The 22,296-nt window shown below is 42.5% G+C and overlaps 1 protein-coding gene across 4 annotated transcripts in view; it reads left to right on the forward strand.

Moving 5' to 3' along the window:
- Positions 1-22,296, forward strand: part of CHD7 (chromodomain helicase DNA binding protein 7) — a 191,545-nt gene that overhangs the window by 166,259 nt on the left and 2,990 nt on the right. For 3 of the 4 annotated variants that reach the window (XM_038579376.1, XM_038579377.1, XM_038579378.1), the window contains 17 exons: positions 65-270; positions 3,030-3,229; positions 3,320-3,479; positions 7,393-7,482; positions 7,941-8,044; positions 9,371-9,500; positions 9,929-10,001; positions 10,159-10,216; positions 10,927-11,155; positions 11,404-11,612; positions 11,738-12,409; positions 13,447-13,607; positions 15,760-15,987; positions 16,214-16,657; positions 19,795-20,016; positions 21,580-21,720; positions 21,942-22,046. In XM_038579376.1, coding sequence (XP_038435304.1) covers positions 65-270; positions 3,030-3,229; positions 3,320-3,479; positions 7,393-7,482; positions 7,941-8,044; positions 9,371-9,500; positions 9,929-10,001; positions 10,159-10,216; positions 10,927-11,155; positions 11,404-11,612; positions 11,738-12,409; positions 13,447-13,607; positions 15,760-15,987; positions 16,214-16,657; positions 19,795-20,016; positions 21,580-21,720; positions 21,942-22,046 — 3,432 coding nt within the window. The remainder of the gene's footprint in view (positions 1-64; positions 271-3,029; positions 3,230-3,319; positions 3,480-7,392; positions 7,483-7,940; positions 8,045-9,370; positions 9,501-9,928; positions 10,002-10,158; positions 10,217-10,926; positions 11,156-11,403; positions 11,613-11,737; positions 12,410-13,446; positions 13,608-15,759; positions 15,988-16,213; positions 16,658-19,794; positions 20,017-21,579; positions 21,721-21,941; positions 22,047-22,296) is intronic. The other variant, XM_038579379.1, reaches the window with a different exon arrangement.

The following is a 22,296-nucleotide window of genomic DNA, read 5'->3' on the forward strand; positions in this document are numbered from 1 at the left end:
CTATCTAATCTAACCCAAGGGATGCTTTTTTAGAAGTTTCAGATTTATCTGCTATCTTTTTTAGAACAACCTGGTTATTGACACTCCAAGAGTGAGGAAGCAAACCAGGCTATACAGTGCAGTGAAGGAAGACGAGCTGATGGAATTTTCAGACTTGGAAAGTGATTCTGAAGAGAAGCCTTGCACAAAGCCGAGGCGGCCCCAGGACAGGTCCCAGGGCTACGCGAGGAGTGAGTGCTTTAGAGTTGAGAAGAATCTGCTCGTCTATGGGTAAGTCAGGCTCACATGAAAAACAGAATTTTATTTTAAATACCAGAACTCTAATCAGCGTAGAAAAAATCGTGTTTGTGTTTGGATTTCTGTGATTCCCTATAGTGCAGTCAAGCAAATGACTTTGCAGCAACTTTGATAGGGCTCAGGGCTGATCGGTCAAAGTGGTCACAAGTCATTCATATCCTCGTGGATTTGAGGGAGCACGAATTTGTCCCTTAAAGAATTATGTCAGATCCAAATATACTTGTTGGTGAATAATAACTCAGAACAAAGTCTCAAAATTACAAAACCTTTTCCTACTTTAGCTTCTTCGCATAAAATTTTCAACTGTGGTGGTCTTTTAGTATTTCTCTGCTATAAAGAGTTGTTAAAGGCAATCATCTCAGTTATAAGGCTCTTCTAACTCATCTGAAACATAAATGGATGGTTATTTCAACTCTGAGTTGTACTTCTGCTGGACAACATGTCTCTGAAAGGCAGGATCCATATCTAATTCATCTCTGAGTCTTTGCTTTGAATGATGCTTTGAATGATGGCAAGGTGCTCACTAAAATATCTGAATCTGCAAATAAGAATTCTCTGGCATTTTATGGGTCTGCAGGCAAGCTCTATTCAAATAAAAAAACTACCACCAAAATGCCATTTCTGTAGATCTGATGATATCCTGCTTTTGATTATTTCTTGCAGTGGATTGATTATCAGTAGTTTCAGAGTAAATACATACGTTCTGTTAACATGGCACACAGAGCTCTGATCTGGCTCTCATCTGTCCTGTTGGTCCTTTCTGTGGGTGGCCCAGGCCTCTGTTGGGACAGCCCACTTCATTTCCTTCAGTGTGCCATGCTCTGCCTCAGGTCTTATCTCTGTCATTCTACAAGTTCTTCCACTGCCTAGAGCAGCAGCCCACTCCCCACCCCCTTACCCCCGCCCCATCGCACAGACTTGATCTGCCCAACAGCTCCTGTCGTTGACATCCAGCACAGGCATCTCCTCGGCACTCTACCAGAGAGTCTGGCTTGCACGTTCCATCACACTCATCACGTTGTTGTTGTTGTTTTTTTTTCATCACATTGTTTTATGACTAAGAGTAGCAGGCTCTCCTGCTGGAGCCCCAGTTAGAGCTCCAGGAAGCCCAGGACTCTTTTCTCTAGGTCCTCAGGGAAGAGTGCAATGCCAGCAGATACATTGAGTGCCAGATCAGTGATTTTTTTATGGAATAAATGAAGTTCAACTGAAGCACCTTCTATATCTCAGCTGATTATCTATAAGAATCTAGACAATTCTCTCTTGTCTGTTCTTATGTGGTGGACAGACACCTGAGCCTTTTGCTAATTTGCACCAGCTTGGATGTTTCAAGCCAACGATCACAGTTGAGAATTTTGCTGGTTACTTTAGGAATGGAACACATCAATAATTCCTAAAGCTAAGAAGTATACATAAAGCACAGTGTCTTTCCCTCCTCCCCTGGGCATTACTCTGTAGGAAACCCCTACTGGAGGCGGGGCACTGTGCTAGGATACTCAAGAAACCTGGGAGTAGGACAGTCACGGCCCCTGCCTCAAGGCAGGTGAACAAACAAATGTGGCAGGAAACCGTGATGGTGCCATGGCCAGGAAGACTGTGCAGATGGAGGGGAAAAGCATGTCGCTCCTTTAAGACACAGCTCTGGTATCATCCCCCCACTTTTGACCTTCAGGGAATACAAGAAGGAATTCCACAGACAGCGATGTGACTTGATAGGTGGACATTGTGGGTTAGTCCATGTAGGAGAGAGAGTTGGGTGCTGGGCAGGGAGGAGAGAGTTCCAGGCAGAGAGAACATTGTGTCGAAAGGCCTGAAGTTGAGGACTGCTCCTGCAGGGTGAGGAACTGAGAATTCATAGAAGCCAGAGAGGACCCGTCCAGGGCTGGGACCACAGCCGAGGTGGCCCTCGCCGTGCACAGCCCTGGGCCCCTGAGGAAGGTAGGAGAGAGGCTGGCTTCCATCCTGAGATGTGGCCTGGAGGAGACACAGTGCAGACAGCATCTGCCCATCTGTTGTGTGCTCTCACGCCACGGCACCTGGATCAAAGAGCACAGCGCTGTTTCTGCCCGGTGTTATAACCCCAAGTAGACTATTAGGGTTCAGTGGTGTGCTCTCTATTTCATTCTGTGTGCAGTCCTTCCTCCTGTCCATTTAACACAAGGGCCTGAGAGTTGGCTAAACGTGCTGTCCATGAATGCTCTTGTACTTGGGAACCAGCGCTCCCTGTTTCAGAAAGGAAACTCAAGCCAGTTCAGTCTTTCACTGGTTATCACAGTATCCCTGTGAGGTAGAGTGAAACTAACCATTCCCCCTCAGCATCATGTCCTAGACTTGGGTCGCCACACATGGCAAATAGCTGGTCCGCATTGGAGCACACCAGCCAAGTGGCAGCATGAGGCCGAGTGGACAGTGTCTGGGGCCTGGCTCGTTTCTCCTCACCCAGGGTTGTGGCTGCCACCCGAATCTCCCGGGAGAGCCTGTGGTAGCCCCATGGGCGGGACTTCAGTGATGCTCTGCTCCAGGCAACCAGCTAGGGCCCTGCTCCGCCACCAGTGTGTTTGACTCGGGTGTCCTGAAGTACTTTCCCATCACCAGCTGTCAATTATGGCCAGTTTTGTTTTAAGTGCTACCAGTTTGACCCAAGATTCCCTAACTCTGCTACCTGACTCAGAATGAAGCCCCAAATCTGAACTGAAAGGCACCCTCTTACATGCTGAATATTTGCTTTGCAGTTGGGGACGGTGGACAGATATCCTTTCCCATGGGCGCTACAAGCGTCAGCTCACTGAGCAAGACGTGGAAACCATCTGCAGGACCATCCTTGTGTACTGTCTCAATCACTACAAGGGGGATGAGAATATTAAAAGCTTCATCTGGGATTTGATCACACCCACGGCTGATGGCCAGACGCGAGCCTTGGTCAATCACTCTGGTAGGTCTGCTTCCTGCTGTCTGTAATTGGAGTTATAAAAAACTTCTATTATTATTGTTATTGTTATTGTTATTATAACTCTGATTCTAGGTTTATCAGCCCCAGTGCCACGGGGAAGGAAAGGAAAGAAGGTAAAAGCCCAGAGCACACATCCAGTGGTGCAGGATGCCGACTGGCTGGCTGGCTGCAACCCAGACGCCTTGTTCCAGGAGGACAGCTACAAGAAACACCTAAAGCACCACTGTAATAAGTACGTCTTGAAAGGATGTATACAGTTGACATTTGTAGTTCCTGGTTTTGTAGTTCCTGGTTTTGTACATCTTTAGTGTTTTCCTTGAAACATGATGCCAGCTCATGTGATGGCATACCTTTAGATGACGGTTTTTTTTTTTTTTTTTTTTTTTAAATAATAGTAGATACATAGCGCTATTTTTTTTTAAATAATAGTACATACATAGCTGCCCATTTTAACCATTTGTAAGTATGTGACTCATTGGTATTAATTATATTCAAAATGCAGTGTACCCATCAGCACTCTTGTTACCCCAAACCATTTCACTGACCCCAGTGTAAATTTTGCACCTATTAGACAGCAGCTTGCCCCCACCTCCTTCGCCACCCTCCCTGCCCAAGACCCTGGCAACTACCATTCTTTCTGCCTCTACAAATTTGCCTATTCTAGGCACCTTGTAAGTGGAATCACAGAATATATATATGTCTTTATAGGTCTGGCTGACTTCACCTAGCATAATGTTTCTGAGATTCATCCATGTTGTAGCTGTACCAGCACATTTTTCCTTTTTTGTGGCCGAATAATACTCCATTGTACATGTAGACCACATTTTGTTTATCCATTCGTCCGTCGATGGGCACTGGAGTTGATGGACGCCTTTTGGCTATTGTGAGCAATGCTGCTGTAAATGTTGCAGACAACTAAGTTGTAACCAAGAGGTGTTATATTAGATCTGTATTTATTTCGTTGCTTGGAGCTTTGTTAACTATCTTTGTATTAAACTAACATCTGCATGTGGCGATTCTTCTTCCATTGCTGTGAACATGTATTTTTGAGAATCAGTACACTAGCCAGCACTGAACAGCTCCACCACTTGTAGCTTTGTGAGGCCTTCGGCAAATTCCGTAGCCTCTTTAAGACTCACTTTCCTTGTTAACCACACAGAGCTCTACAACAAGATCTCAACTAGATACAGCCAGAGTATAAATAAATGTGTATTTCTCTAAAAAGTAGCAACAAAAGTCAGAGCACATAATAACTGGCAGTGTGCCAAATACTTCACATGCATTATCTGTGTGACTTGTCTAAGGTAAGTAGTGCTCTTTCTCCCCATTTACCTGACAAGCAATTGGAGACTCTGGTAACTAGTCTCAGCTAGTTAAGGGGCAGAGCCAGATTGGACTTCCAGAATAGATGAGGGCAGTGCCGCCCACCTCAGAAGCCTGCCTTCTCCACGGGGTCATCCCAAGCCTTTCATGGAATAGAATTCCTGGCTTGCAGTGATTAATGGTTCTAATCCTTTTTTAAATATGAGAGTGCTTTCAGGGCCTACTTTTGATCACTATTGCTAGATTTTGACTGACAAATTTTTTCCTTTTTGAGTCTTTAAAACCATTATCTCAAACCATTTTGGTACCTTGGAAACTGTTGTTACTGCTGTGGAATAATAGTTCTCCCTAAAATCCTGCCCCACTTACAGCTCTTAGAAAACTTCCATTTCCTGTGGTTTATGTGAACTTTGGGTCAATAACCTTCTGAGTTCTGGATTCATACAAACCGGAAGTGAAGTGGTTTGGTATGGGAAAAATGGCTCCTGTGCCTGGATCCCAGAGTGATGGAGGTGGTAGTTTTAAATTTCCCATTCTAACATCAGTAGCACACTTTCTTAGAGTATCCTCCCTCATTAGTGCGTGAGATGTAGCTAGTGTGCTCTTTGCCCAGTCTTAGGGAAAGCCTAGCAAGGCTGGCTGTTTCCTCTCTGGGACAAGCAAGTGGTCCAGTTTTCCTAGAAGGTCATGCCCTACAACTTCCTAGGATCTAAAGTGGGGAAATGTAGATGACTGGTAAGAGAAAATGAAACCCAAATCGAGGGACCTCCTAGAAAATAACTGGCTAGTTCTCTTCAAAAGTTTCAAGAGACAGAGAAACTACTATGTGTGGTCTTGAACCAGATGCAGGTCCAGAAATAGTCACTAGTGGGATTGCCCATCAAATGTGAATGAGGTTTGGGGACTCGTTAGTAGTCTGGTCTGTCGGGCTTACCAAGTGTGAACTCCTTAGGGTCAGGCCCACCTCCTGGCTACTTTGTTATCCTGCTGGTACCATTGAGTTGCCAGTTGAACTGATTTGAATTTTTTCCTCTAGAAGTAAGGTAATATTCACAGTTAACTCCTAAAGGTCTCCGTGTAACTAAAATTCCTCCCAAAGAAGAAAACTTTGTCTTCTATCAAAAGGGAGAGAAACCATTCAGATCATTGCCACTGTGCTGAGTTTTAGTTTAAAAAAAAATATAGAGAGAGAATCCAGCCAAAGGTGGAGGGCACTTCCTTTGGAACTACCCTTTCCGAGCATCCTCTGTCAGGAGATCTGGCCTATAAATTCTTCTCTAGCCAGAGAAGAAAAAAAGTACCAGCCGTGGAGGCCCCATACTGTTTTCTTTTGCCAGTTCAGTGTGGCACAGCTAATTTTTAATCTTACCAAAGAAATTTTTTTTAATTAAAATGAAATACCCAAAATGACTATATACATTGGAGCTTATTCAGATGTTCATAGCCTCACACTTTGTCCATCCTGAACAAGTGTTGCTCAAAAGCAGATACCGGTCAGAGAGGAGGCATATCATGGAGTACCTATTTATGTATGCAAAAGTAGTCTATTTTGATGAAGCTGCCCCTAGTTATCATTTTGACATTTTCAAGGGCACCTGCCACGTCCTGAGACACTGTGAGGTGGTAGTCAGAAGGCCTAATCCCAAGTGGTCCATGCTTGAAGGTAACTCTGTGACCTTGGATACGTCACTGCTTTTCTGTTATCCTCCATTTTCATGTTTGTAAAGTAGTAGCATGCCCCACTTCATTGTAGGATTATTGTGAAGATCAGATGAGCTAGTATACACAAATGTGATGCATCCGCTATAAAACATCCTGTAAGTGTATGATAGGATCATACCCAGATAGGGAAAATAGCATTCAGTATTACCATTTACTCACAGTCAAGGAGGTAAGTCTTCAAATATCAGTCCCGAATGCACATCAGGAGCTGTCCAGCAGGAGATGCTAGCTAGACTCAGAGTAGACACGGGCCTTTGGGATTTACCAGGTGGGCTTTACTGAAAGAATTAAGTTTAAGCCATTGAGGGAATCCAAGTGAGAATGGAAATCTGGTTCCTAGAATTCCATGGGTTTTTAGAAGCTGATTCCTTGAAAATGACTAAGAACATCAATGAATTGGACACAATTTAACCTCCTTTGTATCCTTTTATTATTTTTTAAGCTACAACCTAGGCTTCCAGGTAATATGAACTAGAAGGAATAAATAATATTTAATATTCCTTAAGAGAGAAGAGTGAGGATCCACCTCCCATACCCCACCCCCATCACCATCTTCCTTTCTCGGAAGCAAAGTTGTATAATCTAAAAAACCTGACATTCCATATTGAGGGTTTATTGTAAGGTAGTAAAACCAGATTTTATATCTCGTTTATTCCTACAACTTCTGATGTGCTTCCAAAAATGGTATTAAGGCAGCAGCTGAGGAAATTTTATGAGATAATGAAGCAGAACAGTTACTGAAAGCCATCTGCTCAGTTGTTTACAAACTTGCTTCAATACTTCAGAGGCAATGGTAGGGTACGTGTCTAAACTTCACAAGCTGCACTAGGTAAAACTAAATGAAGTGCGCCCAGGCTGGGCTGAGCTCGGTCCCTCTCTGTGCAGCGTGAGCGGTTGCCAGGCAGGCCTGTTGGAAGCCAGCAGAAAGCACCACACAGAGGTGATTATGTGCCACCATCTGTCACGCTTCAAGCCTACCATACAGCATGGCTAATCAGCCTTGGCAGGATGATGGATGAACAGCAGCAGCTGCCAAAAGCCACTGTTGGCAAACAGTCCTGAAGTTAAGAACTTTTTCCCCCCTCTGTCTTCCTCTCCAGGGTCCTGCTGCGTGTCCGCATGCTGTACTACCTAAGACAAGAAGTTATAGGAGACCAGGCAGATAAGATTTTAGAGGGTGCTGACTCAAGGTTAGTGCAAGCGCATACCGTCCCATACCTCCCGGTAATAATCCGAGTGGTCGGAAAACACGGCCGATTGTGTTTCGGAACGACCATAAACCATGAGTAGTGCATCTCCTTTTTTGCACCTGGAATGCAATTTCTACCCTGTGAGCGTGGGGATGCAGTGGGAATCAGGAAAAGCTCGTTCCCATGTACGTGGTACAGATAAAAAGGTGTAAACCACATTACTGGTGTTCTGAGGTGACCTTTAAAAGGGGACACTGCTATGAAGTCCATCTCGGCCATGGTAGGAAGCAACTGGCTTACACCTTTTCTTGTAGCCTTTGCTCATTGCTCTTCATGATACTCAGATGCATGTTGCAGGAAGGGGACACGGTGGGCTGGTGTATCATGTTTGTTGCTACTTAGAATTCTTTTCTAATATAATGTGTATTTTAAATATGACATGAACTGTGTCTTTATAGTGAAGCTGATGTGTGGATACCTGAACCCTTCCATGCTGAAGTCCCCACAGATTGGTGGGATAAGGAAGCAGATAAGTCCCTCCTAATTGGAGTGTTCAAACACGGTAAGTGATGTTTCATGTGACCACATCTTGACTATGTGGCTTTGTTGTTAGAGCTCTTTGCATACCCTTTTCCAAAGTCATAATATTAATGAGGATAGTTCCAAAGGACTCTTGGCTTCTACCATTTTCCTGTACTAAAAATCTAATATGAACTGTAAATATCAGATGCTGTTTTTGAATGTTTGTTGAGTATTTGAGAAGAAAACATTTCTTTCTTGGCTGTAAATAAAACCAAAACCATATTTGTTTTAATAATAGCCAAGTTGTCCTATAGCTCTCCCTAAACTTTGCTTCCAGCACGGCTCCCCTTGCTAGCTCTGCCAACCCGTGTCAAAGTGGACGGTGGGCTTAACCTCTGCTATTAATCTGTACAAGTGCCTCCTGGGCTTTGTTCCAAGCAATATTTCACAAATGTCAGTGCTGAGAACTCACGGCTCCCCTGAGTGGGATGCAGCCTTGTTAACTTTGAAAGGCTGGGGATGCAGAACTGGCATGATATATACAGTGAGCGATTCCTGATTATAATCCCAATTCTCTGGAGGTCGCGGAGGTATTCTCAGCAGCCCAGCCTGACTAAAGGGGAGAATGATGGCTTATAAAACCTTTCATGATTACAGTTTGGCTTGCGGCGCTACAGCAGTTAGGAGCGGTGTGTTGTAGTACACATCCTAATTGAATTGTGCTGTTCTGCCTACGTACTGCAGCCGCGTTTTGTGAGCTCAGCCTAAAAATCATTTTCCCGCAGTGCACTGTTGGGATCTGCCATTTTACATCTAGTCAGCTTGGGCAGTCAAAAAGCAAATTGCAGTTTGAAAACCATAGAGAGAACAGTGTCATCTTACTGACATGCATCATCCTAAACCTAATAAGACAGGTTCGCTGGCCTTACGTAGACAGGGATTTTCAGCCAGTGGTGTGAGTTCCTCAGGACGGAAGCCATCCACAGGAGGATGGGGTAGACACAGAGTACCCTACAGAGGTCGTAAAGGAGCGTGAGGAAGCCTTTTAAATGTCAAGCAGAATTAGATCTTGGGGAAAATAGGGTCAAAAATCTTCCTAGGCATCTTGCAGTTATTTTGAACCTGTGTTTCCATTAATGTTTGCGGTCATTTAGATAAAACCTCTCTGAAATGTCACATGGTTCCCCCCTAAAAACGTGCCCTGTAGTGAGCATTCTGTGGAATACTCGACTAAAACAAGGTTCATAAATGATCATCTCATTTGAGAGCCAAACTTGGTGTATCATGGCAGTGCTATGATTTTATCAGTGACGGCCCTTTTGCTGTTTCTGTACATGTCCTGTGTGGGCTGGTGGGGATGGCACAGGCTACGAGAAGTACAATTCCATGCGAGCTGACCCTGCACTGTGCTTCCTGGAACGAGTCGGCATGCCCGATGCCAAGGCCATAGCTGCCGAGCAAAGAGGAACAGACATGTTAGCAGATGGTGGTGACGGGTAAGAAGGACATGTAAAAATTGTAATAAACTTTATGTCAGTGTCATCTCTATCAGCAGGGTTCAGTTACACTGCACCACACACTGCATTGCATCCGATTGGAACTTCAGTGATGTTTACCAGTCCAGTCGGTTTCTATACGATAATGATTATTTAAACACTATAGATTATCTAGATAGTCTGAAAATTGTTTTTTCCAAGTAATGACACATTCTCTCCCCCTCCCCCCCGTTACCCCACCCCTAACCCAGACCCTTCCCCCGTGGCTGTATGATTTAAATACTGATCAGGTTGCCTTTGATGTCTAACTCAGAATTAAAAGTAGCATCAGGTGGAGGATTAGTCTTTCCCAAGCTGCCCTCCCCCCACCCAATCTCTTGTTTATCTGTACAATTTACACTTTTTTTTTTTAAACAATTTCAATATAGGGGAGAATTTGATAGAGAAGATGAAGACCCAGAATATAAACCAACCAGGACACCATTCAAGGATGAAATAGATGTAAGAACTAGAGTATATTGACTTTTACAACACCATTAAAATATCATCTGCCCATATAAGACTTGTTAAACTTTATAGATAATGGCCATTTCTTAATAAGATAAAGCAAAATCAAACCCCAAATTATAAAAATTCTGTTTCTTGCTTTCCCTTCAAGGAATTTGCAAATTCTCCTCCAGAAGATAAAGAGGAAGCCATGGACATACGCACCACAGGTAAGGCTCTGTAAAAGCCCACAGAGCGGAGCAAATGTGTGCCGTGCAGGCATAATTCACATACCCGCTCTTCTGCTTCTTTATGACGATGATATCTTAAAATGTTATTCCTTCTATACTGACTCGTCCCTTTTGTGAACAGTTTTAATTCTTGTTTATTGTGGGTTATGCATTACACTGAATTTCTTTGAAGAAATAACTACTTTTTTGGACTGAGATACTTTGTATATATTTATATACCAGTTTGTGGAAAAGTTTAAGCATCTTTAGAAATATATCTCTTGGGAGTAGGACATTTGCTAGGTATCTGAAACCCTGCAAGTTTTTGGAATGCTGACCTCTTCCCTAATGTCAGATGAATAACTATCAATTATGTGATTATGTTTTATGTTCAAGATTATTATTCTAAGTATGTTACGGAAGAGCATCGTTATAGTATAGTTCATGGCATAAAGTATGTTTCCTTACATAAAACGGCGATGTAAACTTGCTTCTCGAGAACCCCCTAAGGAGTAAAAAAAAAAAAAAAAGTTTGTAAGTTTCATACTAATATTATCCTTTATTTATTTATATTTTTAAAATGAACACTGAGATAACCTTTCCCACACTGTCATCTGAATGTTAATGAGTCATCTTGTTTTGATGGAAAATCCTGTGTATTGCAAGATTGCAGCTATACATTTCAGAAATCTTTTTTTCCACTTCCCCAGGCAAGCCCAGTGAGAGTACTGCTGAGTTAGGCCAACTCTACTGGCCCAACACCTCGACCCTGACTACCCGTCTGCGCCGGCTCATTACTGCCTATCAGCGCAGCTATAAAAGGCAACAAATGAGGCAAGAGGCCCTAATGAAGACTGACCGGCGGAGGCGACGGCCCCGGGAGGAAGTGAGAGCACTAGAAGCAGAAAGGGAAGCTATAATATCTGAGAAACGGCAAAAGTGAGTGTCCTCGGGGTTTTACTCAGCTCCTGGGATGGGCCTCTCTTCTCTGCCCTTCTCGACCAGCCAGAGACAGGAATCACGTCCCAGACGCTGATCAGAGGAAGTCTCAGGACATCAAAGCAGCCTGTCTCTCGCCCCCAGAATACATCCCATGTGTTAAGTTTAGGGGAAAAGAGAAGAAGAATGAATAAGCGTTAAGACTGTTTGCTCAAGTGCAGTTGAAGCTAATGTCTCCTTGCTCCTAGGTGGACAAGAAGAGAAGAGGCTGACTTTTACCGTGTGGTTTCTACTTTTGGAGTTATTTTCGACCCCATGAAACAGCAGTTTGACTGGAACCAATTTCGAGCCTTTGCCAGACTCGACAAGAAGTCCGATGAGAGTTTGGAAAAGTATTTCAGTTGTTTTGTAGCCATGTGTAGGCGAGTGTGTCGAATGCCCACTAAGCCAGATGATGGTAAGTGCTTTTCGTAACAGAAGTTCTATAGTAAAAGGCCCAATAAAGTGAAAAATAGAGGGTGAGCAGTTTAAAGCAATACTTAGGGTTCTTTCAAATGAATACAATTGTTTTCATGTTAACAGAACCACCTGACCTCTCCTCCATGATTGAGCCAATCACAGAAGAGCGTGCTTCCAGAACACTCTACCGCATTGAGCTGCTACGGAAAATCCGCGAGCAGGTGCTCCATCACCCTCAGCTGGGGGAGAGGCTGAAGCTCTGCCAGCCGAGTTTGGATTTGCCAGAGTGGTGGGAATGTGGGAGGCATGACCGAGACTTGCTGGTCGGTGCTGCTAAACATGGGGTCAGTCGGACGGATTATCACATCCTCAATGACCCCGAGTTGTCGTTCTTGGACGCACACAAAAACTTTGCTCAGAACAGAGGGGCTGGTAACATGTCCTCCCTGGGCCCACTGGCCGTCGGGTTTGGCCAGACTCCTGCCATCCTCTCATCTGCTCATGTCCAGGAGGAAAAGGCTACAGGACAAAGTGAAGGCAAAGGGGAGGAGTCAGGCAGTGTGGCCACCCAAGAAAAAACTGAGGGGAAGGAGGACGATGAAGAGGTGGATGGCGGGGAGAAGGACAGTAAGCAGGGGTGTGAGGCTGAGGCCGGCTCGGTGAGAAGCGAGCTGAAAGGAATGGAGGTCACTGCAGACACAGGACCCAAGTCCATTTCAGAAAAAGGCTCTGAAGAGGATGAAGAAGAAAAGCTGGAGGATGACGATAAGTCAGAGGAGTCTTCCCAGCTTGAAGGTAATGCTGGGCTGCTTGGGCCTCTCTCCCCATCCCACTATGGCAGCTATGCCAGGACCATCCTTCCCCAGCACATGGCAAGGGCTCTTATTTATTTCAAGGGTAATTAGTGTACAGTTACTTCTGTGAATAGGTACTTTCGAGTTATGCTTACATGTATGCTTATGTGTATGAATTTTGAACTACTTAATCGCTCAGAAGACCTGTAACAATTTCCGGATTAAGAATTGAGGTTAATGGGTCACCTGGGTGGCTCAGTGGTTGAGCATCTGCCTTTGGCTCAGATTATGATCCTGGGGTCCTAGGATTGAGTTCCGCATCGGGCTCCCCACAAGGAGCCTGCTTCTCCCTCTATGTCTCTGCCTCTCTATCTCTCATGAATAAACAAATAAAATCTAAAAAAAAAAAAAAAAAATGAGTTAACTTTGTAGTAGCAGTGTATTAAGAATTCCACATGATTTTAATTTGGACAATTAAATGTGAAGGAGAATTCACTGAATAAATACTGGTAATTATTTTGAAACAAATGATGCTTAATTTTAGATTTAAGTCAGAAGTAAAGGGTAGATGCAGAATCTGAAAATAACCAGTTTTCTTTGTAAGTTGCAGTCAGGTTGCTATTCCCAACACAGAGTAAAAATTAAGCCTTCTATTGTACTGTTCTGGGGAGCTGGGCCTTGGTACTCCCACTGGTTGTTAGTCTTCTCTCCTGTGTGGAGGGACATTGTGTGGAGAGGCTCTGAGTCAGACTTGGTTGTCATTTCGCCTCCTCTGAGCATCAGATAACTAGTGATGTCACCTACCTAACCATGCCTGCGTCTTCATCTGTAAAATGAGAGTAGCACCATCTGCATGAAGGGGCCATCACCAGCTTGAAACAACAAGACTGTAAGATACCTAATGCCATCCTAGCCATATAGTAGGTACTCAATAAAATGGAACTGATTGGTATTCCAATTTTTTTTACCATGTCCTCTCTAAACTTCTTTTCCACTGACACTTTGGTTGTGAGTAATGCACGTGAATTCATTTCTCAGCAGGAGCTGTCTCTAGAGGGAAGAATTTTGATGAAGAGAGCAATGCCTCCATGAGCACTGCTAGGGATGAAACCCGAGATGGGTTCTACATGGAGGATGGCGATCCCTCAGTAGCTCAGCTCCTTCACGAAAGAACTTTTGCTTTCTCATTTTGGCCTAAGGTGGGTGGGTTGTTTTATTATTATTATTACTATTACTATTACTATTACTATTATTATTTTATTTTGTGGGCCAAAAAAGAGTGGAATATAGGAAATCATTCTGGTTTGATTTTTCAGAGAATTTTAAGGTAGACTCTGACAGTGTATGAAGACTGTAGATTTTTCTCATGTTTTAAAGTCTGTGCAGTCCTTTTGTAATAGGACAGGAAAGGTGACATGAAGGAAAGATAAGAATCTTGCCTGTATTTTTGGTTCCTTGAGGTGTTTTAGGTTAGTAGTCACATTGTGCAGTAAAGTCTATGGGTTGTTGTTTCCACAGACTTGCCCTTAGCAACATGAAATGTTGCTCTTTTTTCTCTTTTTCTTTTTTTCTTTCTTTTTCTTTTTAAATTTTTTTGTATGGTGGTAAAAACCATGTAACATGAAATTTATGATCTTAACCAGTTTTAAGCGTATGGTTCAGTAGTTCTAAGTACATTCATATTGCTATAAAACAGATCTCCAGAACTCTCTTTGTTTTGTGGGACTGAAACTTTATACACATTGAACAACCCCCTCTCCTCTCCCCTCAGCCTCTGGCAGCCACTACTCTACTTTCTGTTTCTGTGAATTTGACTACTGTAGATGCTTCATCATATAAGTGGAATCTTGCAATACTTGCCCTTTGGGGGCACATTTATTTCACTTATTTTCACCTTATCCTCAACATTTATCCATATGGTAGCATGTGACAGGATCTCCTTCCTTTTTTAAGGCTGAATAATATTCCATTGTGTGTATATATCACATTTTCTTTACCCATTCATCTGTCCTTGGGACATTTGTGTTTCTTCCATGCCCTGGTTTATAATAGTGCTACTGAGGACATGAGGGTACTAGTATCTCTTTGAGATCCTGCTTTCAGTTCTTTTGGATATACACCCAGAAGTGGGATGGATGTGTCACATGTCATTCTATTTTTAATCTTTTGAGGACCCTCCAGACTGTTTTCTGTAGCAGTTACACACCATTTACAGTCCTACCAACAGTGCACAGGAGAAAATTTGTGGACTTTTTAAAATGTGTGTTTTAATTTTTTTAAATCTAAAACAGAACTTCCAGATTTAAGACCTCTTTGTAGGTTTGGAAACCCATAGTCATCTTAACTCCAGAGAGGGTAGGCTGTTGACCCATTTGCTCCAATACATCATGAGATAATTCCAAATGTAGTTATCTATAACCAAAAGCAAAATGGAAATTACTTTTTTGGCTGACTAGCATAATTTTATAATAAATCCGTATGTAATTTGGATCTGCTTTTCAGGGTGGGGACATAATCACCCTAATCACCATTACAGGGCTATCTGGTTTAAAACAAACAACATAAAAACAGCTTCAGTTGACTCATCCCCAGGCTGAACTTCCATAGTATTAGTTGTACAAGAGACAATGTGAAATTTTTAGCTGAAGGAGTTTCCTCTCAAAGACATTTTTTCTTCCCTATACCCTGTTATGCTGATCCCCCTTATTGAGGCGAGAAGGGAGTTTCCCAGATCAGTTAGAGGTCTATCGTAGCAGACACTTTTAATCTATGGAAACTGGGCCTAAGAGCTGTAATTAGAAATTTTTAATGTACACGCTTCAATGAAATTTGAAGTGATAATAGGTGGGGAATGCAAATTGACATTCATTAGGTGTTCCTAGGTTGGTGCCCATTTCGTAATGCTGAACTTTATTAATAGTGACGCTAATGATGTCCCACTTCCTGGGACAGACTGCGATCCGGCCAGTGGATCTGAAGCACCAGAGCGTCCAGAAGCTAAATGCAGGGTTCCATTGTTGTCTGCTGGTGTTCACCAACAGTTCTTTAACTTGAAGAAAAGTTACTTTTGAAATAGAAGTGGCTATGTAATGTTTTCTAATTTATGTGATCCAGTGTTCAAATTAAAAAATATTAAGTTTTCTCTGTTGGAGCAACCTTTAGCACCTTCCAGCAGAGCAGAGCAGTTTTGGCAGGTTTTGTTAATTTATTTGCTTGTTCTTTGTTTTACTTTTTGCCCATGGATTGACTTTTAAACCTCTTAGGCTCTTTAGCATCTTGATGGAAATATTTATCTGGTAATTTTCACCATGTCTTTATTACAATTTCGTGTGACTTTTCTTCTCCCTCCAGGACCGAGTAATGATAAACCGATTAGACAACATCTGTGAAGCAGTGCTGAAAGGCAAATGGCCGGTAAACAGGCGCCAGATGTTTGATTTCCAGGGCCTCATCCCTGGTTACACACCACCCACCATGGACAGCCCCCTGCAGAAGAGGAGCTTTGCCGAGCTCTCCATGGTCGGCCAGGCTAGCATCAGTGGGAGCGAGGACCTCACAACTTCTCCTCAGTTGTCGAAGGTAAGTTTGTTTTGCGGTTTATAGGCAAGTGCCCTAAATCATCACTCGGTTTAGGAGCTCACAGCTCCCTGGTCCTCCCAAGAGTTAAAGACAGCTGCCATTCCCTCAGCCATTTTCAGCGGTTATGAATGTGTAATTGCTGAAGCTTCATGTTCTTTCTTTCTGAAATCCAGCCCGTGTAGCAGATACAGTTTAGGCTCATTATTCTGTTGGAATTTTTCAATAGGAAGACGCCCTAAACCTCTCTGTCCCTCGCCAGCGGAGGAGGAGGAGGAGAAAAATTGAAATCGAGGCCGAAAGAGCTGCCAAGCGGCGGAACCTCATGGAAATGGTTGCCCAGCTGCGGGAGTCTCAGGTGGTCTCAGAAAATGGACAAGAAAAAGTTGTAGATTTATCAAAGGCCTCAAGAGAGGCAGCAAGCTCTACCTCAAATTTTTCATCTCTTACTTCAAAGTTTATCTTGCCTAATGTCTCAACACCGGTGTCCGATGCCTTTAAGACTCAAATGGAGCTGCTCCAGGCAGGCCTGTCACGCACACCCACGAGGCATCTGCTTAATGGCTCCCTAGTGGATGGAGAGCCTCCTATGAAGAGGAGGCGGGGAAGGAGGAAAAACGTGGAGGGTCTTGATCTGCTTTTCATGAGCCACAAACGGACGTCATTGAGTGCAGTAAGTTCAGGAGCTCACTTCCATTGTGTGTGCCCACAGTGGCAGCCAGAGTCCTGCCATTCTGACGACGCTGGCCTGTGCTCCTCTCAGTGATGTGGTATTAAAGCTGGCTTCTTCCACTAAAGAAATAGGATCACAATGAACAGTCATGGTTCTGAGCTGAAAAATTGTGTTGAGCATTGATACAGATCACTCGGCCTGAACCAAATGTAGCTTGAGGATTTATTCCTCCCAAGATCCTGATATATTGATTACTCTCGGAAGACTAGCCCAAAACAAAAACATGTTCTTCTGAGCCTATAATTGTTATCTCTGAATTCCTGAGGCGGAAAAAGCTTCTGCTCTTAAAAATAATGTTGTTTGGGCCCTGGCGTTTATTAGATTAGTATAAATGTTTTATTCCAGACTTAAGATTTGTGTTCATATACAAAGCTAGTGATTGCTAATTCTTCTACCTCTATAATTGTAGCTGCCTTTAAAGTCTCAACTGAATAAAGGTCTGTGCTAGTTTAGGTTTGTATGAAATGTATGTGCCAATGTATTTTGACATTTTCTTTTTCAATTCAGAGGACTTGAGTGCAGTGTAATCAAAACAGCTCTCTTCCCTAATCTTCAACCGTGCCACCTAAAAATGTGCTGCCTACGAAATGATGAGGGTTTTACCCCCAAAGAACTTGATTACATGTGATCCCTTTTTAAAGGACAAATTAGTACTAGGTATCTTAATCCTTATCGATTTGGAACCTGAATCAACATAATGGTGCTGGAACTGGTTTGTGCACAAGGAGCTGGTGCTCCAGGAACCGTGATGTGCCCTTTCCCTGAGGATCACAGTTTGGGAAATGCTGAAATTTGAAACTGAAAGGAGGGAGATGCTTGTTTCAATATCTTTTACTTTTTTCATCCCTATTCTTATTGCTTATTTTCTATTTCTTGAAACCTCCAGAAAGCTCAGTAACTGTAAAAGGGTAGTAAAAGTCGTGGTTGAGTGAAAAGTTTAGAAATGACAAAATAGCATTCACTGGAATTTGCCCTCTGGTGGGGTCTGATTGAAACAGAAGCATCTGGGTGATTAAAAGTTAATTTTCAAAATTCATTACCATGCACGAATCATAATAATGGTCATTTTTGTTGAGCATGTGATTACTCTTAGATTCTTATAAAAATATACCTCATAATGGATCAGCTGTGACTGGTTATTCTGTAAGTTAAAATGTCATTTCTAGGTGTGTGGTCCTCAAGGTTGTATCACTAGAGATTAGCCTTCACACTTGAAACCATCCTAACACTTTGATGGATTTTTGTTCCCTGAAATCCCTTTCTCCATAAGCATCAACAAGTTAGTGAGTTTCTGCATCTCACTCCTTTATTTGTTTATTCTTGTGTTTAATATTTGAGTCACAGCACATATTTGTCTGTAGTTCAGGCATCAGGAATTAACGATGTGAGCCAGGTACTATTTTCCTATTGTAATTATATATCCTATATTAAACTTCAGGCTGACTTTCTTCATTTCACACATTTGAAATCATCCTGAAGAACTTAGTGGTGTTTTTCTTTTTCTAAAGTCACATAAGCGACCCAGCCCCAAACTCCTAATAGATGTTAAAGGATGTATTTTTTAGATTTTTGTTCGTTTTATTGTCAGATGTTTTGATCTAGGAATTACTTATCTGGTATTGTGGTATTATGTGCATACAGATAAAATACAAGGAGAATGATGATCTATAAATAAATGGAATAGTGAAGAGGTATAAAGGTCAGCAAAGTTACTTGCTGAAATCTTGAAATCTTTTGTTATGTCGATACTCAAACTGGAGACTGTTTTGTGTTGCCCTGAAAAGTAAGGATGCAGTCATCATACATTCAGCAACATGGTGGAAATCATCCCTTTGTGTGCTGGCTCCCCCACCCCCAAGTATTGGGAGGTGAAGAATAAGGGCCTAACAAGTGCTTGTACTGAGGAACTCAGTACTGAAAATGAGTGACAGATGAATAATAATGTATCATAGCTGTGAGGCATGCCTGGGATACTTTGTGAATATTCCACAAAGGAAGAAGGGGAATGGCAGGAAGAGAATATGGGGAGAAACAGATGAAGTCTCCTTAGACATGGTCATACTTTGATTAAGTTCTGAAGACTGTATAGGAGTTGACCATTTGAAAAGAGGTTGCAGGAAGAACAGTGTGCAAAAGGGGCTGAGGCCAGAGAACCTTCCGGGTTGGATGAACTGTAAGTCATTGGTAGCAGGGGAATGTGATAAGGAGGGCAAGGTTCAGCAGATGTGGGCTCGGATACAAGGTAGGATACAGATCAGGGAGGGCCTTGATTGCCATCTAAAGAACTTGGATTTTATCCTGAAGGTGATGGGGATTCAATTATCAAAATAGTTTAAATAGTTCAGGTTGTTTTGACTTAGGAAGAGTGCACTTTAAAAAACGGACTCTGATATAGCAGTAGGGATGTCAGAATAATGAAGGGTGGAACTAGACTCAGGGAGATCATTTAGGAATATTGTAGGAATGTGGGGTGGGGGCAGCGATGAAGACCTGAACCAAAGTAGAAACAGCAGTAGGAATAGACAAATGGGCTGCCATAAAAGGTATCTGGAGTTTGGTGTAAGTTTGAGGACCACCGGCTGGACCATGGTAGAGGCTAGACTTGAGATAGACATGGTATTTTCAGTGTTGCCACACATACCTACTCCAGGTTGTTGTACTGCCAATAAAATTGTGTGGCTCAGAGAGTGCCGTGTACAGGTTGACTGTTGGAACATTCTTTTAATTATAATTTCTTTAATGATGTTATCCTGAGATCCCCAAGAGAGATTGAGAGGCTACCTTTCCTGCAAGTCAAGCTCAGACTACACTGCCCATGCCCTAGCTGCTTGCTTAAGATCTCAAACATGGAACATTGATGGACTGTGAATTTCCTAATTACTAATTCTACAGTGTGAAGAATGAGATTTAAGTTTTATCTTCTAATTTAATGGCTGTTCCCAAACTGACATTGTTTCAAGTAACTTTTTTCCATTTTTGGTCAGAGATCCATTATGCTAGGATAGCACTTTCTTGAGATAAGACATTTTTGGAATCTCTCTTCCTACGAGAATTCAACCCCTATCAACTTTCTGCAGGAGGATGCTGAGGTGACCAAAGCTTTTGAAGAAGATATAGAGACCCCACCTACAAGAAACATTCCTTCTCCTGGACAGCTGGACCCAGACACGCGGATCCCCGTGATAAATCTTGAAGATGGGACTAGGCTGGTGGGGGAGGATGCTCCTAAAAACAAGGATTTAGTTGAATGGCTGAAGCTGCATCCTACTTATACTGTTGATATGCCAAGTTACGTACCAGTAAGTACTACAGAGTTTAGTCCAGAGGAGGCCTGTGAGGATAGCCCTCGCAATTCTCCTGTACAGTGTAGAGATCCTCCATCCCTCTGCCTTTTGCTTGAATGTCTCCTCATCTCAGACATTTCCCAGTTTCTGTCATTAAAAGGTAGCTTTGGGTCTGAAGGACAACCTCGTAGGTATTTGAAGACACCTGTTATACACTTCTTTACTTTCGTTCTCACCAAATAGACATGATTTCTTCACTTCACATGGCCTGGTTTTCAGGTGGTCTCATTATGGGGATGACATTCATGAATGTACCTTAACTGGTCTCCAGACCAAGTCTGACCAGCACAGAATAGTATGAAGCTGTTACTTGCAGAAATTTGACTAGCTAATACAGCCCAAGATTTTTTTTTAACAACTAACACTATGTGTAACATTAAACATTAAACAATATCTCCAGATGATTTATCTCATAAACTGCTTGCTAGCTGGCAATGCATATCTTTTACTCCCTATGTACTTAGTAACTGGATTTTTTAAAACTTAAGTGTAGGGAGTGCCTGGGTGGCTCATTTGGTTAAGTGGCTGCCTTGGGCTCAGGTCACCATCCCAGAGTCCTGTGATAGAGCCCCGGGTCAGGCTCCCTGCTCAGGGGGGGAGTCTGCTTTTCCATCTCCCTCTGGCCATCTCCCTCTTGCTGGCACTCTCTCTGTCAAATAAAATTTTTAAAAATCTTTAAAAATAAAAAACTTAAGTAGAGAATTTCACATTTTATCTTGTTGAGTTCATCTTAAGTTGAGTCCTTGCCACTCAGAACGCCCCCTCCTGCATGGGTCCTTTCATCCCTTGGGTTGCTTCTCATATATAGTCTGTGTTGTAGACCTGATGTCATCTCTGTATTCATCCAAATCACTAAATAGAAATTAGCAAAAGTACTTGAAGAAATTTCCTTTAAAGATACCATGACTTGGAGGTGCCTGGGTGGCTCAGTCTGTTGATCATCTGCCTTTGGCTCAGGTCATGGTCCTGGGGTGCTAGGATCAAGCCCTGCATTAGGCTCCCTGCTCAACTGGCAGTCTGCTTCTCCCTCTCCCTCTTCCCCTCCGCCCCCCTCTCTCAAATAGATAAAATATATATTTTTTAAATACCATGACTTAGTTAAAAAAAGATTTTAAAAAGTACTGTGATTTGGTTAAACATTTGAAGGAAAGACTTGAAGCACAGTTATTGATAAAAGGAAAAGCAAATTCTCAGCTTACGTGATTATTTAGTTCCTTAATGTACAGAGAAAAAAATAGGAGTTTTTTTCCTTTTAAAGAAAAGTATGGTTTCTAATAACTTAAAATGATTCCTGTAACTTCCCTAATAATTAAAAATGGCTTGACTGAGGGTGCCTGGCTGGCTGAGTTGGTAGAGTGTGTACTCTTGATCTCTGGGTTGTAAGTTTGAGCCCCACATTGGGTTTAGAGATTACTTGGAGCAGAAAACAAATGGCTGGATTATATTCTGTCATTTTTATAGGAAAGGGTAATTACTAAATACAATCTTGCTAAATATGTATTTGGGATTTTTTTGCAGAAGAATGCGGATGTGCTGTTTTCCTCATTTCAGAAACCGAAACAGAAACGACATAGATGTCGAAACCCTAATAAATTGGATATAAACACTTTGACAGGAGAAGAAAGGGTGCCTGTTGTCAATAAACGAAATGGAAAGAAGGTGAACATTTGGGAAAGGAAATTGAGCTCACAGAAGGAAGCTTTTTATCCTGACATCTTTTTAAGGAAGAAAAATCATGTTTCTTCCAGAATATCTGTATATGATACACGTGTGTGTGTGTGTGTGTGTTGTGTGTGTGTGTGAGTGTGTGTGTGAGAGAGAGACAGAGGAAGGGGGGAATGCAGGTGCTTTTAGATCATTTTCCAAATGCCTCTCCCCAGATGGGTGGAGCTATGGCGCCTCCAATGAAGGACCTGCCCAGGTGGCTGGAAGAGAACCCTGAGTTTGCAGTTGCTCCAGACTGGACTGAGATAGTGAAGCAGTCTGTAAGTACACTGTGCTTCTGTCTGGAGAGGTATTAATACAAAAGTGTGGTCTCCTGAGCTTGTCTTTCTTTTCTGTTGACCATGAATGAATCAGTGATAACTGATTCTGAAAAGAATTGACATAATACATCCTCATTTCTTATATCCATACATCATTAGCTCAAAGCGGATTCATTTGACAGCTCTGATTTTAAAGGATTGTATAGAAATACATGTTCACGGTCTTGGAGGTAGACTTACTACAGGGTGG

This window comes from Canis lupus, chromosome 29, assembly GCF_011100685.1.
Source record: "Canis lupus familiaris isolate Mischka breed German Shepherd chromosome 29, alternate assembly UU_Cfam_GSD_1.0, whole genome shotgun sequence".
Classification (NCBI taxonomy): domain Eukaryota; kingdom Metazoa; phylum Chordata; class Mammalia; order Carnivora; family Canidae; genus Canis; species Canis lupus.